The sequence below is a fragment of the Aulonocara sp. 'chitande type north' Nkhata Bay genome, linkage group LG18, assembly GCF_057382095.1.
Source record: "Aulonocara sp. 'chitande type north' Nkhata Bay isolate Kocher_YH1m ecotype deep benthic linkage group LG18, A_spYH_male_GT1.1, whole genome shotgun sequence".
NCBI lineage: Eukaryota > Metazoa > Chordata > Actinopteri > Cichliformes > Cichlidae > Aulonocara > Aulonocara sp. 'chitande type north' Nkhata Bay.
In genome coordinates, this window is record NC_141361.1 from 30,481,830 (window position 1) to 30,498,733 (window position 16,904).

Sequence of the window (16,904 nt, forward strand, 5' to 3'; positions counted from 1 at the left end):
AAGTCCAAAATCAAGTAAAAATATACTTGCAGCTCCGTGTCATACGCACCTCTGCACAAAATTCATCAAAATAAAAGCACCACTACAGACACATTTTTGGAAGTCAAAACTGTGAAGAGCTTTGTCTATTTAAGCAACTTTATAAGTGCAGTGCAGAATTACCATTGCTCAGACATTATTCTACACATCATCAACATACAGATCCAGAGAGAACCAGCTTAAGAGGGCACAGACCACACCAAGACCTGGAGTAACTTTCCGACACACTTCAGAACTTGACGATGCTAAATTTAGCTCGTCTAAAACTTCGGCTTCTCCAAACCAAATTAAAGACTTTTCAATAACCTGGACAGGTGAGAAAGAGAGCTAGATTTGGTCAGAGACAAGGAGGTGAAAGGGAGACGGCACACAGAGCTGGGCTGAACTGACACCAGACTGACACCTTACCCATCAATCTTGGAGAAAGAGAGAAGGAGAGGGAGTGTGTGTGAGTGGCACTTCTATAAACCGAGTGATGAACGCTCAGACAAACTCTTACCGCTGCCTGACTGCTCCCTTCAGCTCCACTTAGCCACACAGCTGGCTCTGTGTGTGTGTCCGTCACTTAGAGGTGTCTCTTCAGTGTTTGTTTGAGGCTGTCTGTCCTTCTGTCACTTACGCTCCTGTCTCTCCAACCCCTTGAAGGTGTGTGTGTGTGTGTGTGTGTGTGTGTGTGTGTGTGTGTGTGTGTGTGTGTGTGCAAGTCTGTCTACCCGTCACTTACACCATGTCTATCTACCACACAGAGATAGGTAGGTAATATTTATATATGTGTGTGTGTCACTTACACCTTGACTATTGGAGCCATGTGTGTTGTAACTCTGAAAGTGTCTGTGTGTGTCTCTACCAGTGACAGGCCTGACAGCCATCTTATTTACACCTATTCCAATTTCTACAAGCTCTCAGCTGGACTAGTGTTTTGTGTGTGTGTCTGTGTGTGTGTGTCTGTGGGGGGATGGAGGACCAGAAAGAGTTGACAGCCATCCTATTTAACCTACCTGTCCCGGTGTACGAGTCTCAAAACTAGACTTCCCATAACAGTTGCTCTTCCCCATCTCACTCCACTACAGAGTCTTAGTCAAAGTGCAAATCCGACACTCTGGCTTTCATAAAAGTTTTTCTGGGATTTAAACGTCAACTGCTTCTCCTCCCACCTAACAATGTAACTCACAGGAGGGGAAAAAAAGGTGCCACAGATACTAAGCCGTTTTACAATAGGCCCATGGTTTTCAGTGATCAAATAAAAAGAACCTTTTAATTTTTATTTGGTCTCAGCGTTAGAAGGGAACATATGGCGGCAGTGGCCGTGCAGTCTGCTTGGTCCTCGGGCATCAGCTTATTGCACTGCAGAAGAACAGCGTGCATGTCACATTCATACATTTTAATGTAATGACATGTACAGTGACTTACATTTGGATTTTCACACTTTTTCCTCTACATTTTCAAAGCATGAGACTTAACTTGAGTGTCTCTGTACTATCAGAAAATCAAGCCCTTACTTCAGAAGGGCCACCTCCATCCTGGAAGATCAGGTGTAGATCAACGCCAGCCCACATCAGCTGATAGCACAGCTACTATCCTTTTGGCTATCTCATATAGACAACGTCGAACTAAAATCAGATCCAGCTGTTTAAGTCAAGCTCAAACAGACACTGAATGCAAATATGGGGTCAGTGCATCCCCATTACCTCCTCATCTTATGTCTTTATTGTGAATGGCTGTCGCTCTTCACACTGTACAGTTTACAGCATCTCACTCCTTAAACTAAATCAAACATTGACCAAATCGATCCTAACAGGAGTGGTCATAGGTAATATTTAACCAGTCACCAGGGGTATTCAACAAAGTCTTTTGAAATCATGAGCAATGAACTGTGGCTTCACCTGTTTTTAAAAACTCTTCAAGTATCACTTTAATGCCCTTTAATAGCAGGATGCAGTAAACAGAAATTTTGACTTTTTATATATACATATATAAAAAAATCCTTTAAAAGTTTCTCCTGTGGTGGACATGAATGCATGGATGCTGGTTTTTTTTTATTCAACCACCTGGACTTCAAAATATAATGCCACACATGGTCTGGGCTGTGTGAACACACACTGTCCCTGACTCTAGTGTATTCCCTGAGAGTGTACGTGTGGCCTGCTTGCTCTGTATGTGTGCGTTACCGTGCTTCTATCTGTCCCTGTAAGCAGTCTTGGCAGGCCAATCTAATCTGGCCAGGGAAAGGTCAGCCCCACTCTAACTGCCTTTCACTCACATTATTCATCAACGCCCCCTCCCCAGTTTCTTTTTTACCCTCTTTGCCTTTTTCTTTCTTTTTCTCCCTCACCTTTTCTTACAATCACTCCTTTTTTATCACCTTTATTTCTTCACTTTCCTCCCCTCTCTTCCATTCTCTTGCTTCTCTTTCACTTTGTCATCCCACCACTCATGTATCACTTGTTTTCTCTCCTGTACTAGCCCTGTTTGCTGAACTATGTCCCCTTTTTCCTACCACACACACAAACACACACTCCTACAGGGCCACCCTGTTTTGTCTCATTATCTAACCTCTCGTGAGCGTCGCTGACTCTTTAACATGTAAACTACGCATTTTATCCTCCAGGTTACATGCTGCCATGGCAGCAACAAAAGAGGCCCCGAATTTATTAACATATCAGTATAACAAGGCCACAAGTACAGGTCTGAACAGGCAGCGAGGATCAAAGGACTCATCAGGCCTACTGGAAGCGCTGCTCAGCCAAATCATCCACCTCAGCAACATCCCGTTACCATAGCAATTATCGAGACTCTAAGAAGCAGAAAGAAGGCATGTCAAAGGTCATCACACTATCTTTCTGCCATTTACAGGTCACAGAGAGAGAGAGAGTATGGGGGGGGGGGGACACAGACACAAAGACATGAGACGGTCATCTTTGAAGTCCATTTACAAAGCACAGGTTTCTCCTCTTCTCAATCCCTCTGGGCCATCTCATCCTGCAATAATCCCCATCTTTCCCTACTTGTGCTCTCAGAATGACCCAATATCGAACCTCAGGATCTGTCCGCCTGCCTCCCTGCCTGCCTTTCTAGTCATCCATCTGTGACGGATCAACTATTGTGTTCCAAACTTTGAATACATTTTACAACTTAGTGATGAGGTAAAAAAAAAATAAACACCCCCCCCCCCCCCCCCCCCCCCCCGAAAGACAGGAATAACGAAAAGTGGGACCCACAAATAATAACATGTGGGGGAAACACAGAACATTTACATGTTGTATTTGAAAGCAATTAAAAGAAACATCTACAGATATTCATGGCATGATTATCTGGGTTGACACCCAATGAAGTCAGAGTCAGTCAACTAATCCCAGCGAGCCAAAAGCTTAGACTTCGGCTGCTGTACACACCAGGTTTTAAAGACTTTTTTTCTTCTCTTGGATCTGTGTGATCTTGATAAAAGGGGAATCGAATCATGAAAAGCTACTCTCAATATTCCAAGAATAAATTAAGAAGCTGGATCGGAGCTGCTGCCCCAAGTGGGGCATCTCGGGGTTCACCAGTGAGGGGACTGGGACATTAGCAGACAGACTGGGGCTACAGTGATGCAGACACTGCATCAGTTCATCGTTGCTGAGTGTAAAAGCAAAGCTGACCGGTAGCAGTCAATGTACGTCCCTACTGTCACCTATGATCGCCAGCTTTGGTAGTGACTGAAAGAACAAGATCACCGATACAAGCTGCGGAAGCTTCAGAGCTTCCTCTGAAAGTTGCCTGGCCTTTCCCTTATACACAGGGTGAGGAGTTCAGTCGTGAGAGAAGGGCTCCCCCACACTGAAGCCAGCAGTGGTGGTCAGGCATCTGACTTGGATGCCTCCTGTGTGAAGTGTTCCAGGCATGTCCCACCAGTAAGAGGCCCCATGGCAGACCCAGAAACCCCTTGGTGTTACACCAGATAAGCCGGAGGAGGTAGCTGATGGATGGGATCTGTGCATTTCTGCTTAGGCTGCCGATCCAGTGACCAGGTCCAGATAAGCGTACATGACTAAATGTTACCTGAAGAGACAACATTTTCTCCCATCTTTCCTAAAATTTCCATATTGAAATCCTAAATGATGAGGAAGCCAGGCAAAAGAAGATCAAGATCTTCTCAAATTCAGCTTGGAAGTTTTGAAAAAAACAGAACATCTTCAAATACCTCCATCTTTGGAGAAAGAACTATTATATTATATTTTATATTATAAAACATTAAATAACAGGGAAAATGCATTTCTACTAAACCACACACCCTTACAAGTAAACCTTTTATTGTAAACTGCAAACTTAAAGTCGTACCTTACCCATAAAACAGACAGACAGTCTACTAGACAGATAAAGAAATCCCTGTCTGTGCTATATGGGTCCTTTCAACCTTGCTAAGCTGGTGCGAGACAGAGGGAAGTCTTCCCTCACACTGGGTTGAATCATAAACGGATCTTGTTCGATTTTTTTTCTCCCCCTTCCTCCCTCCCTTAAAAGCTCCTGTTCCCTCTGCCTTTCTTCCTTGTGCTCTGAAAGGGAGGAAAGGATGGTGGCACTTCACAGAGGAATAGGCCCTCTCTTCATCTCGCCAGCTGAGGAGGCCCCCCTGCAAGATCTCTATAGCCGTTTAGTCAGCCACTGGCTCTCAAGAGCCCGCTGGACTCAGCAGTGTGTGTTAGAACCACTTTAGAGCTTTCAAGACTAAATCCACCTTCTAAGCTTTCTGCCGAGTGTGTGCGTGTGTTTCAAGTTTCTCTCCCCAGGCCACCTCGGTTATCTGTGTCACATCACAAGGTGCCCTATTAGAGTGTGGCAGAAGGGTCCTGTGTCTGCTCGCTTTAACGACGTGAAAGCGAGATGGACGGATGGAAGGAGCGTCAGGGAGATGGATGGACGGGTAGGGAAACCACCTCCCACCCTGTGAGCTGCACTTTGTCGCGGTTTAGTTGAGACTTCGACATTGATCTCTCTCCTCTCTTCTCTCAGCAAGGGGAGGGAGGCAGGTGAGGCTCAGCGTGTGTGTGTTTAACAATGTATCGAACAGGGAGAGGGGGAGGCCAACGGGCAGCAGGACAGATGAAAGAAGAAGCTGAGCCAAGAGAGTTTGAACGAGCCTCTTAGAAGCAACGACGAGTCTTTGGATCCACCTGGGAAAATCCTGATGAGTCGCGTTTCTCTTCTTCCTGTTTCACACATAAACACAACTGAGGCCACTATGTGGAACACAACCATCAATCAGTTTTTCCCTCCACTTACCAAGTTTAGGGCTGCAGAGGGGATGGAGCCTATCCCAGCAGTTATAGCCTGAGAGGCGGGATACACCCTACACCCTAACCCGTTGACGCCATCCAGCCCCACGCACGGGGCGATCGATCCACAGTAACTCGTTAACGGAAATTTGCCACGTTAATGCAGTTATGGCGTTAATGTCATTTTAACGAGATTAACACTGACAGCACTAATATTTAGTAAATAAAAGCAATCAATGAAGCGCCTTACACCTATGCTGTGACTGCCTGTGAAAGGCCTCACTCCATAACTTTGTCAACACTTGATCCTTGAAGTATTTTAAAAAATTGTGTGAAAAAGCAGAGAGAAAAAGACATAATTAAGATAAAAAAAACAATTTATGGAAGCAGGAGGACAGAAAAAAGTGATGGAGAGCTGTAGTGGGAGCACTGAAGGTGTGTGGTGTCACACTCATATTCCCCAGTGACCAGCGCTCCCATCTAGTTCTATAATTGCATTTCTGGGCGCACACACAGGAGCACACCACGTTGACCAGCGGGTCAATTGCCCAGCTAAATGTGTTTTCCTTCCCCCTCGCCAAGAGGGCCTTGTAGGGCCGAGCCAAGCTCAACCGGGCTGACCCCAGGCCAGCCAGCGCTGCCACTGGACCGCTGGCAGCATTACAGCTCCCGTGGCTGCATTCACCGCCGAGTCTCTCAGCCTGACAGTGCTTGCGCTGCACATGAGCACAGTGAATGATGGATGAGCAGGGAAACAAAGCTGGAGACAGAGAGGAGAGGACAAACAGTGCTGACTGCTGTGACTGGACGCGACCCTGAAATCGTGACGGGTCGTTCAGTGTTCCAGCAAGCGGCTGGCTAGACATCTACATCATGGTGCGGCACACACACACCGCCACCGCTGAACAAACTGCTTATCCAGAGGATGCGCAAACAGCCGGCCTTGAGTGAGTGTAAGTGTGAAATAAGAAGCAGTGCTGAATAATGCGAGTTGTGTGTGTGTCTGTGTATGTGTGTGTACCTCTGAAGCCTCCCTCCAGCAAAGCTGTAGCTCTGATCCTCTTCTGTCCCGCCCACTCGTACTCCTCAAAGCCCCGCCCATTTTCTCCATCCATGTCAGCAGAGTCATCGTCGCCTAACGCTCCCTCGCGCTGACGCACAAAAACAGACATGGACACGTTTTAATCACAGATAGTGCTGTGTACAGATCAGTGTGGAACAGCTCAGCACCACTTAGCGACTTCAACAGTACACTGCTTCCTCTCTTAAAGTTAAGGGTCGGTGGACAACAGGCCAGATCTCCCCAGCATGCTTTACCTGAGCTGTACCACACAGACCAGATGCTGCTTATCTAAATCATGTGGTCAAAGTTTTAGACCACATTTAGACGTTTAGCTTAGTCAGCAGATTTGTTTCGTTGTTCCTGTTGTTCAACAACTATGATAATGAATAATTAATTCTTTAACCACATCTTCTGGTGCACAGTTACAGACACAGCTGGTACAGTACCGGGATAAACAAAGCATGCTAGTGGAGAAAAAAAACAAAAAAACCAACGTAATAGTGTCTCTACTTAGTGTAATGGACAGCCATCAGTGAGGTGAGATACAGGAGGAGTAGTGAGTAGGTTTTTTCTCTAGTCTACTCTAGGAAAGAATGTTTAGAATCTACAGGAGAGAAGGAGTGATGTGATCTGTGGCAGGAAAAGATAACACTACTGAGAATTTAAAGAAAACCAGATTGTCCTTAATTTGATTTGTGTTCAAATAAGAGTAACATGTAAGTGCACAGGAGTCAACCACATCATACCAGATAAACTGCTTGTAACAACTGATGCTTGAATACTTATCAGAATTAAAAGGTCTAAACATCGTTTCCTGTAGATTTAGATCGTAGCTGTAGTGATAGTCGTGGTTTGCGTGTGCGCACCCAAACTTTTCTGAAGGATCTATTAATAATACTATGAAAAGAAATCCTCTGCAAATCTAAGTAGGATGACTTATAGTTAACACTCATGTAATACAACACAGTGCATTTCTCGTGCTGTGGTTGGGTCCAGCTGTCCAGACAGCCACGACTAATATCGAGGACTGCACAACTTTGACATAGCCAGTTGGCCCACGGTTAGGGAAGATAAGGCCAGGGCTGCTGGTTAACAGTGGCTGAACTTTCAAAATAAAGAAATTTTGCACTACTAAAATATTGAAGTATTTGCTTGGACAGGCTAAAAATAAGTTGCCATATTACACACATGTATACCTAGAAGTCCTATCAAAGTAAGGTCTGTTATACTTAAATCACTGGACTGTTTTTCTGAATGCTTTGGTTATTCAGGCAGTTAATCCAATATGATGTGACTGCAACACCACCATGTAAAGGAGGTTAAGAGGCAGTAGGGGTGGCAGGGGAAGAACAGTTGCTACCGGTTGGTTTCTGCACTACTGGACTGACGTGACATCTACAAGAATTAGAGAAGTGATTGGAAGGGAAGGGCTGACAGGCTGTCCGACCAGCAGTAGGCAGGGTTCAGGGCCCAGATTGTACTACCTGGATCAGGCATTGTTCCACATGTCTACTCATCTCCTCCTCGCTCCCAGCCAATGGGGCGCTGCACAGCGGACATACCTGGCCCCCTTCCTCAGGCTTCCTCCTCTTCATCTTCCCTATACGGGCTGGAAAAGCACAGAGAGAGAGAAAAGGAAGGTACATGGTTTAAATTAAGTAAGCTTCCGCGAATGTTTCTGAGGATAACATCACTGTTTTGGGGAGAGATCTCAGGAATTTTGTGTCAGATGATTCTTAACAAGCCTGACCAGTATGACAGTTCTTTACAAGCCAACAGGAGTTTCAAAGGAAGCTTGTGTGTCTGCCATGTGTTAATATGTGACACTCTAAATCTCCTTCCTACTCACTATAGCTATGAGACTTGCTTCCATCCTTTTGCTTCCTTCCTTTTCCTGCCCTTCCCTCCTGTCCCTTCTCCCCCCACCCCCCTACCACACACGCACATTTAATTAGAAATTTAACAGAGCAGAACAGCCGTCATTGCACCCCGAGTCTCTGTCGTTTTTTCTTAACTGCAAATGGCGCGCGGGGACATTAATTTTTAGCTGGCTGGGAAAAGAAAGGAAGCCAAGAGGGACTGTGGCGAGGCGTGGAGGGAGAGGAGCGGGACACGAGGCAATACGCCATAACTGCAGGGGGAGAAGATGAGGGAGGGTTAAAATGAGAGACGGCCTCCTCCTCCTTACTATTTCTCCCCTGACGCTAATTGAGAGGAGCATTGTTAAATCGAGAGGGGAAAAGACTGCTAATTAGGTCTGGCAGGGCTCCCTGCCTCCCCCAACTCCCACCTTTTGTACCCCACGTGATTCCTGGTTCCACGTGAGGGCGAAGGGCACATTCTAAACTAAGCCTTCACTGACACTTGTCATAGACTTGGACTAAAAATAAAAAGAAAGGAGGTGTTTCATGATCTGCATTAAGTTTGGAAACCAAGACGGTAAGCATATTACCGGCCACTGTGTTAGGTACACCTGTTCATCTGCTTGTTAACGCAACTATATATATTGGCCAATCACGTGGCACCAACTCAATGCATTTAGGCATGTTGACCCGGTCGAACGATCCGCTAAGTTCAAACTGAGTATCAGGATGAGGAAGAAAGGTGATTTAAGTGATTCTGAACATGGCAGGGCTGCTGTGATCATTTCAGAAACTGAAATGACTGAACTAATCTGCTGGGCATTTCCAACCATACGGAAACCATTCTGTTAAGAAAACAGTCTGAAAACGAGTAAATATTTAGTGAGCGGAGCTTCTCTGGGTGAAAATTCTTTATTGATGCCAGAGATCAGAGGACAGTGGCCAGACTTTGACCCCCTTAGTACTAGAATGTTTCCAGTGCCTTTCTGAATCTATTCTGCAAAGAATTAAGGCATAGAGCAAAAGACTAACGCAAAAGAGGGCCAACCTGCTACAAGGAAGGTGTGCCTAATAAAGTGGCCAGCGACTGTATATCAACAGATACCCTCCATGTTGTTCAAATATGTTCCAAGTATATTATATATATATGTTTACCTAGAATGAAAACAACAGTTGTTGGTAAAAGCTAGCTTACTTTCTAAGTGCTAACAAACCAACCATCAAAGCCAGCTTATCTGGAGAGTTATTCAGCCACACAGTCCCACAGCAACCAGCACGAATATTCAGTGACCTTGATGATCCCAGACCAAATAATGTGCCTGAAATTTCCCACTAATATATTCATTAGTATACTAATGTGCTTAAATTTTAATGGCTAACCCAAAAAGATAATCAGTTTTATAAAACCAGAATCACTGCTCAGTGGAACAGTAGGACATTCTGAAACGTTCTTTCCATTTTAGTGATGATGTAATGCATTTTATTTTAAACAATGTAAATATAGTTAACTTGTGTTTTGCAAACAGATTAAGGACATATGTAACCAGTTACATGGCTCAGAAAGCACCGGTTGCAAGCTTTGAAAAAAAATCTTTGAAATGACTTTTTTTCGTCTTTGAGAATTCCATAAAATTCCCTCAGAGCAGCATTAAGTTGCATTTAACAGCCTTCTGGGAATGTAGCGGTAAACATAAAAAGCCCAAAGTGACGCTTTTAAGAGCTGAAAAGAGCTTCTCCCATAGGGACAAGATGCATTTGGCATATTAAAAGAAAGAAGGCATTCTGTAGTACATTTATCAAGACACCGAGTGGACGCGTTTAACACAAAGAGCCCACGGAAAATTCCTAATGCAAAAAGCATCCCAGTAAAATCCCCGGATGCCCCTTCTGGAACACCTCTAGTCTTCGCAGTCAAAGAAAAAAACTTGAGAGCCAATTAAAATACACAAAAATATCACAAGTTCCTTTAAATGAAAGAACACACCTGCCATAAGTGATTAAACAACAGGTAATTGATGATATCACACAGCACAGCAGAGAACAGCTCTTCTGATGTTACACTGCTACAGTAACACACGTCATCATTTATTTATGATCACTTACTTTCATTTTCATTTCATCACTCACTTCTGTATTAACTTTTTATTCGGCTGTGTGACTTTACAGCTATGAGATCAATTTTTACTTTATTTGACGCTCATCAATAACATCCACGTAAATCAGTATGATTGCTCAGGACCAATAAGAAGTCCCAGCACTGTAATTAAGTCTCAATAAGGGCATTCACGTCAAGTATATCAATCCAGGGTTATATCATATATATATAGTTAGAGATATTAAATCACTAAAGAGTTGTGTACATACCATTCAATCTCGTTTGCCTGTTTGCCCGAACTCGTAAAAATGTCTGCAAGCAGAGAGGGGGAAAAAAAGACAGAGCAAACATTCATTAGATGATGAGGAAACATTATAATATGCTTACAAGCACTAATATAACTGCTTATAATGGGATTGCTTTGGATGCTGAGAGCACTGTAAACAATCCTACGTACTTCTCTCTTGTTTTCCACTTCCTCCATGCCTGCTAGCTTTCTGCTAGCTCCGTGTACAGCCGCTAAAACTCTGTCTGCGAGGTGCCACACGGAGCCTCCACACACCGAACATCAGTGCAAACTAAGCGCTCTGTCTACATATTCACACGGATGGAAAAGGATTGAAAGTGGCGCCCGTTTCGGCAAATATTGCTCATGTTCGACGCCATGTTGGCTTGTTTTGATCATGTGACCGCGCTGGAAACGGAAGTCAGGAAACGTCACCCGTCGTTTCGCATCTCGGCCGCTAGGGAGAAGCAACGAGGTTCATTACGCCTCACCCATTGAGAAAGTTGGTGATTTACATGCAGGCCAAGGACAGGCAGCTGCTTTTCTTTATATAAGCTGCTAGAAAAGAGTGAGACAAGTGTGAAGATAGTGTTTGAGAGTTTTTAAAGTCTGGAGTTAGTGAAACTTAGGGGCTTTAATGTTAGCAAATGTAATTAAATTGTCAAAAGTAACAACTTGGTCTCCTGACTGCCTCAGTCCACTATATTTGATATTTATTATATTATCAGAGTGCTAATACTGATGCATTGGCAGGTGATGTTAACAGTTTTATTACTTGAGTCACTGCAACTTTTATCATTATATAAATTTACATTTTGATATTTCTTTTTTATAATATACACATTTTTATAACATGCAAACTCAAATAACGGAACTGTATCTCCCTTTTGTATGTGAAGGCAACATCTAAAAGTATTTAAGGCACTTGAGTGAATAAACTCGGTTACTGCCATCAGTGGGAGAAATGATAAATCGTACATTTATCTGAGTGAACCTGAAACTTTTGAGGTCCTAGCTGGGTCATGTTGCCTCTAGTAAATTCCTTGCTCCATTAAAAATAATAGTCTTAGCAATAAAAGTACAGCATTGTGAAATTAAATAAGTGATGATTTCTCTATCAAGTCTACTTCAGTCTCCTGCAGAATGTCTGGCTCAGGTCTACTGGGGTTCAAACCCACATGGCCTGCATGTCTTTAACTGTATGCTGACTAAAGCACTCGCAGTTATGGATACCCTCTCTTTGACAGGACAGCAGTGAACAAGCAGAGGTTCAGTCCTCACCGACAGCCCGTACTCTGTCAGCGGGAGTCATCAAGCAGCCAGGCCTTCACCTTCTTCTCGCTGCTTCTCTCCCCTCCCCGCCAACACTTGAGTTATAGGCCTACTTGCGGCGCATCGCCTCTGCTACCGTATCATTATGATACACTCAGCCAATGCTGCAGATAGGTCAGGTTTTTAGAAGAAGCGGAGAGGCAGAGTGAGTCCACCTGACAGGCAGAGAGGAGGTGGCAAAGTCTGCCATTATGCTTTATTTTCAGGGTGCTAAAAAGAGTCACCATTGACTTAATCATTTGTATAATATAAGGTGATTTCAGCAGTTTCACTTAATGAGAAAATCTCCTTTATTGCTATAAGGTCTTTATGAGCTGTGTCATCCTCAACGTATGGATGTTACGTCTGCATGGACTTAATAGTTCTTATTTTATGGTGTCGGGGGGGAAGCCCACTTAACCCTGAGATACATCATGGCTGGAGGAATTACTCGAACAAACTTTGATGAATTTAAGAGATAAAAGCAGTCATGGTGACATTTGAGATTTAAGCAGATTGGCCTGTTAGTCAACTTAACTGCTGAGGAGGCATAAAAACCCAAATCTGCCATAATGTTCAGCTGTACTGTGATATGTCATAGTTACAGAAATTCACTTGATTTGCTGGATTGTTAATAAAGACACACAAAAAAAAAAATGCTGAGAAAGTGGTTTGCTTTTTTTTTGTCTACAATTAATTCTAACATCAGTGAAAGTATAGAATTAGAGTCTGGAGGTGGCGCAAACCCTGATGGGTTGTCTTATTCAGGTCTAAGGTCCTTTTTTATTTGTTTATGTATTTTTTAAGCAGTATATTGTCACAGTGGGTCAGCTGCACTGTTAACCAGTCATCACAGAGTCTACTGGGCCAGGGGTCCTATAGAAGTCGATGTCAGAAAGGCGCATTAGTCTGCTCATAATAACTCATTATATATAAATGAAAAATATTTTTGTGCAGTTTTGGGCACTCATACATGAACTATTAGAGTAAAGGATTTTTAAGACTGATAGCGATACCAATATCCCATATTCCCATAAAAGCTGATATTTTTTTCAGACACACAAAACATGAAACTGAATCGACTAACATGTTTCATATATTGTTGTTTATTTATTTATTTATGTATTTATCCGCACTCTCCTGGGCTCTGCTTGGATCAGCTGGTTGTCGTGTCAGCTGGTTCACTCTCTGGTGGACAAACTCTCTGGTGCAATCTCAACTACTTTTCTTCATTTATAAATGCTGATACCGATCAGTTGCTGATAAATCGGAAAATTATTAACATCATCAAATACATGAAAAAAAAATAGTCACACTTTAAGTCTCAAAGATCTGATCATTTAAGCTTTCATAAAGCCTCGTTTGCAAAATATTGTCTAAAAATGTTTATGATATTCTTTCTATTTACTTTTTAATTGCGCATAACAAAATCATCACAGATCATGCAACAATTGCCAGATGCACGATTTTTCGGCTAGTGCTTGAATGTAGCACACCTTTGTGGATCTGTATGGAGCAAATACATGAGCCATCTGCACACACTTTTAATCTGTATAATGAAATAAATGTCACAAATATTTTAGACATACACAGGAAATGTTTTTGAGAAAGATTTTTTCAAAGAAAAAAAAGTTTAATATTTAGCGAGCTTGTGTTTAAATTGCTTGGTATTTGTGTTTATACCGAAACACTCCTTTGTAACTGAAATGAAACATTTTTTTTCGCATACGCCATGTACCTCTATTTTGATACTAATTCCCTCCATATATTAGCCTACAGCCTTGATGCTGTACAATGATATGGAGCTGATACATGTGTGACATCTACATGTCACACATTCATATGTGTGACAGGATGCATTACACTTGAACAAAGCCAAAATATCCTAAATTAATAGCAATCAGGAAACTCTGATGACTCTCTCAAGCTGCCCTTGTTTGTGTGTGTGTGTATGTGTGTGTGTGCCCATGTGTGTGTGACCTGGTATCTGTCGGAGTGGTGGGCATCCTCTGACGACAGGGGCGAGACCACAGGAGACTCTCCCTCACGCTTGATGTGCACCGACAGCAGCATGGACTAGAAAGACACAGAGGAATAAAAAAGTCTTTTCTATGCAGATGATCTTTCTACGTTACTGCCTCTGGGACCATAAGCACCATGAGCACCGAACTTGTCCTTGGTTGACAGCTGCTGCATGGGAATAATCGATAAACACAAGAGTAACGCTGTTCCACGATAAATTCAGACCTCAGGATATAAAGTATATAATTTCACTGTTGTAGAGCTAACACTCAAGCATGCCGGGGGTGAAGTGAATTTATTTGAGTGGTTGTGAGCTCTGGGCAATTTATGCCAACACTCTGAAATTGGAGTTGACATGACAATCAGAATATAAAAAGTGGAAGAAGTTCATTAGCAGAAGCAGTTAAAATGAAATCACTGAACTAAGCTGAATATTCAGCTGAGGTTCAAGCACTCAGTGTGGCTGACAAATTGAGCTGAAAGTGTGAGTTCCAGTGACAGAAAGCAGTTCAAGTGTATAAACTGAAGTCAATTAAAAGTAGAAGCAATGAAATAATTTGTAGGAGAAAAGAAGGAGGTGAAGTTTCATAGGTGTGAGACCTGAAAAGACCTGAAGCATCAGCAGGTACGCAAAGACGCTTTTGTCTCTATGAAAGCAGATAAAGTGCAGCCGTAGCACAGCCTGACTCAGTTTAACGTGCTCGGTTCAAAACTACTACTGCTGACTGTGAAACTGTGGAAGAAGTAAAACATTACATTCTGAAATTCATGTCACTATTGCAACACATCTGTTAGACAGGAAAAGGAAAAGAAGCCAGAGTGAATCCTTACCCTTGGAAAATTTCAAGAGTGTTATTGCCACAAATGCTGAGAGCGACATGTCATTGATGACGACTGTAACCCGCCTGACTTTGTCTATAAAATCCCTTCCACTGATTAGAGTTAATGTTTATGGGACGTTAAGAGGAGTTAGGGAAGAATGAGAGATTGGAAAGAGAGGATTGGGAGAAGGGGGGAAGGCGAGGGAAGGGTAAATATCCGAAAAGGAGGAGTTTAACTGTCTGACATTACGGGATGCTGCCTGTCCATAAATCTGTCCCACAACACTTTGCTCACATGCTCTCTCTTTCCCTGGAATAGACACACACATATAAAACAATATCCTCTTCTAACCCACTCTGCGGCAAAAAGAGTCCAGGGAATTCCACTGAGGAATGAGGAACAGGAAGGTAAAAGAAAGATGTGGAAAAGAGTGAATGGTAGAAGGGGGAAAAAAAGCAATATCACTTTTTTACAAGGCTTAGCTCTGACAGAGTCGTAGCTCTGTGTGTATGTGTGTGTGTGTGTACTTGTTTTTTCATGTGTTCCTGTGCCTTATTTTACAAGGCAGCTATGAAATATTTGTATTTACAGTCGTCTCCTATTAATCAAGTGGAAAGGGGCAGAGCAGAGGCTTAAGTGCTTGACAGCAGTAATCTAATAATAATATGTGAGAAATGACCAACCTCCAGTGCTGCCACAGTAAATTGGACATTATGCATGGTGCTTTTATGCTTGTGTGTGTGTGTGTGGTCTTTTCTCCTTTTATCCAGGTTTTAAAAGGTCAGGAATCATTTACCTGAGGCCTTCTGGGAATATGCTTACGTTTTATCATTACAATATGACATTTAACGGTATTCTATACAGAAATTATGAATGAAGATCTCCCTGAAAATCTGGTCTTTTAAACCAACCAATTAAATCAACACGTGAAAAAAGGGTCTGTTCCTAACAAAAGTTGTGCTTAAGGCTACAGTTAGGTGAGTCACTGGAAATGTCAGAATGTCAGAAACATGCATTGTGTAAATGATAACATATTTATTTATTTGTTTGGGAAAAGGACTTAAATTTGCTCAAATGCACACTGGGTGGTGCAGCATCTCACAAATTTATGTCCGGTCCGACACATATCTCACATTTCCCCCTCACTTTAGCTTAGCAAGTGGGCACAGTACCACATGAGTAGATGTGTCGGGGTTAATCTCCGGTTTAACGCAGCTGGGTGATGCATACCAAGCTGGGAACGACAACAACAGGCCCGTGTGCTTCAGACTGGCCTTCTCCATTCTCCGTGGCCTGCAGCTGAATACTAAACAACATCAGTGTGATGCGCAGTCACGGCTGGAAGAGAAGGCCAGCACTCACCCCTCAACCCGGCATTGTCTGCCTCTCTCAAGTACAAGCCCACCCACAGTGCTGCGAGCACTGCTCTAAGCCCGGGTCAGCACCCAAAGGTGTAAGGGAATGAAAGCGAATAACCCGAATTGTATATTCTTTTGCAATCCAAGTGCACATCTTCCTGCAGTGGCCTATAAGACTTTGACCTGGTATTTAGTCAGCGGCTAAAACAAATGTGGAGATAATGAAGGAACTTGATGACTTTAGGGATCTTTAGGAAACACAAATCCAGAATACACCGCAGACCGACATAAATGATTTACCAGAGCACCAAACGCCTGATGAAGGATGAATTAATATATCCTACTTTTATAAACTGTTGACACCCTGTTAATAGGAGAGTTCACACTATAAAGGTCTGGAAACCGATATTTCAGCAGTACATTGGACACTGGCTTATACGGACAGGGTGAATACAGTAATCCACTATAATTTGTTTAATGCAACCCTGCGTAACCCCTGCCAAGCCACAACAATGAACACAGTGCCACAATCAGGCAGTTTGGATGATTTCTCCGATATGAGAAAAAATTTCTTTCCTTTTCTTCTCCTACATATGGTACAGACATGGCAGATGGCCGCCCCTCCATGAGCCTGGTTCTGCTGGAGGGTTCTTCCTGTTAAAATGGAGTTTTTCCTTCTCACTATCGCCAAGTGCTTACTCAGAGGGAGTCGTCTGATTGCTGGTACTTTCCCTGTATTATTGTAGCGTCTTTACCTTACAATATAAAGCACCTTGAGGGTACTGTTGTTGTGA

General features: G+C 43.0%; 1 protein-coding gene across 3 annotated transcripts in view; it reads right to left on the bottom strand.

Annotated features, from left to right (window-relative positions):
- rnf220a (ring finger protein 220a) overlaps positions 1-16,904 on the bottom strand; it is a 164,164-nt gene that overhangs the window by 19,227 nt on the left and 128,033 nt on the right. For all 3 annotated transcript variants that reach the window (XM_086270922.1, XM_086270924.1, XM_086270923.1), the window contains exons 5-8: positions 13,889-13,984; positions 10,581-10,623; positions 7,839-7,963; positions 6,313-6,442 (exon numbers count right to left, since the gene is read on the bottom strand). In XM_086270922.1, coding sequence (XP_086127048.1) covers positions 6,313-6,442; positions 7,839-7,963; positions 10,581-10,623; positions 13,889-13,984 — 394 coding nt within the window. The remainder of the gene's footprint in view (positions 1-6,312; positions 6,443-7,838; positions 7,964-10,580; positions 10,624-13,888; positions 13,985-16,904) is intronic.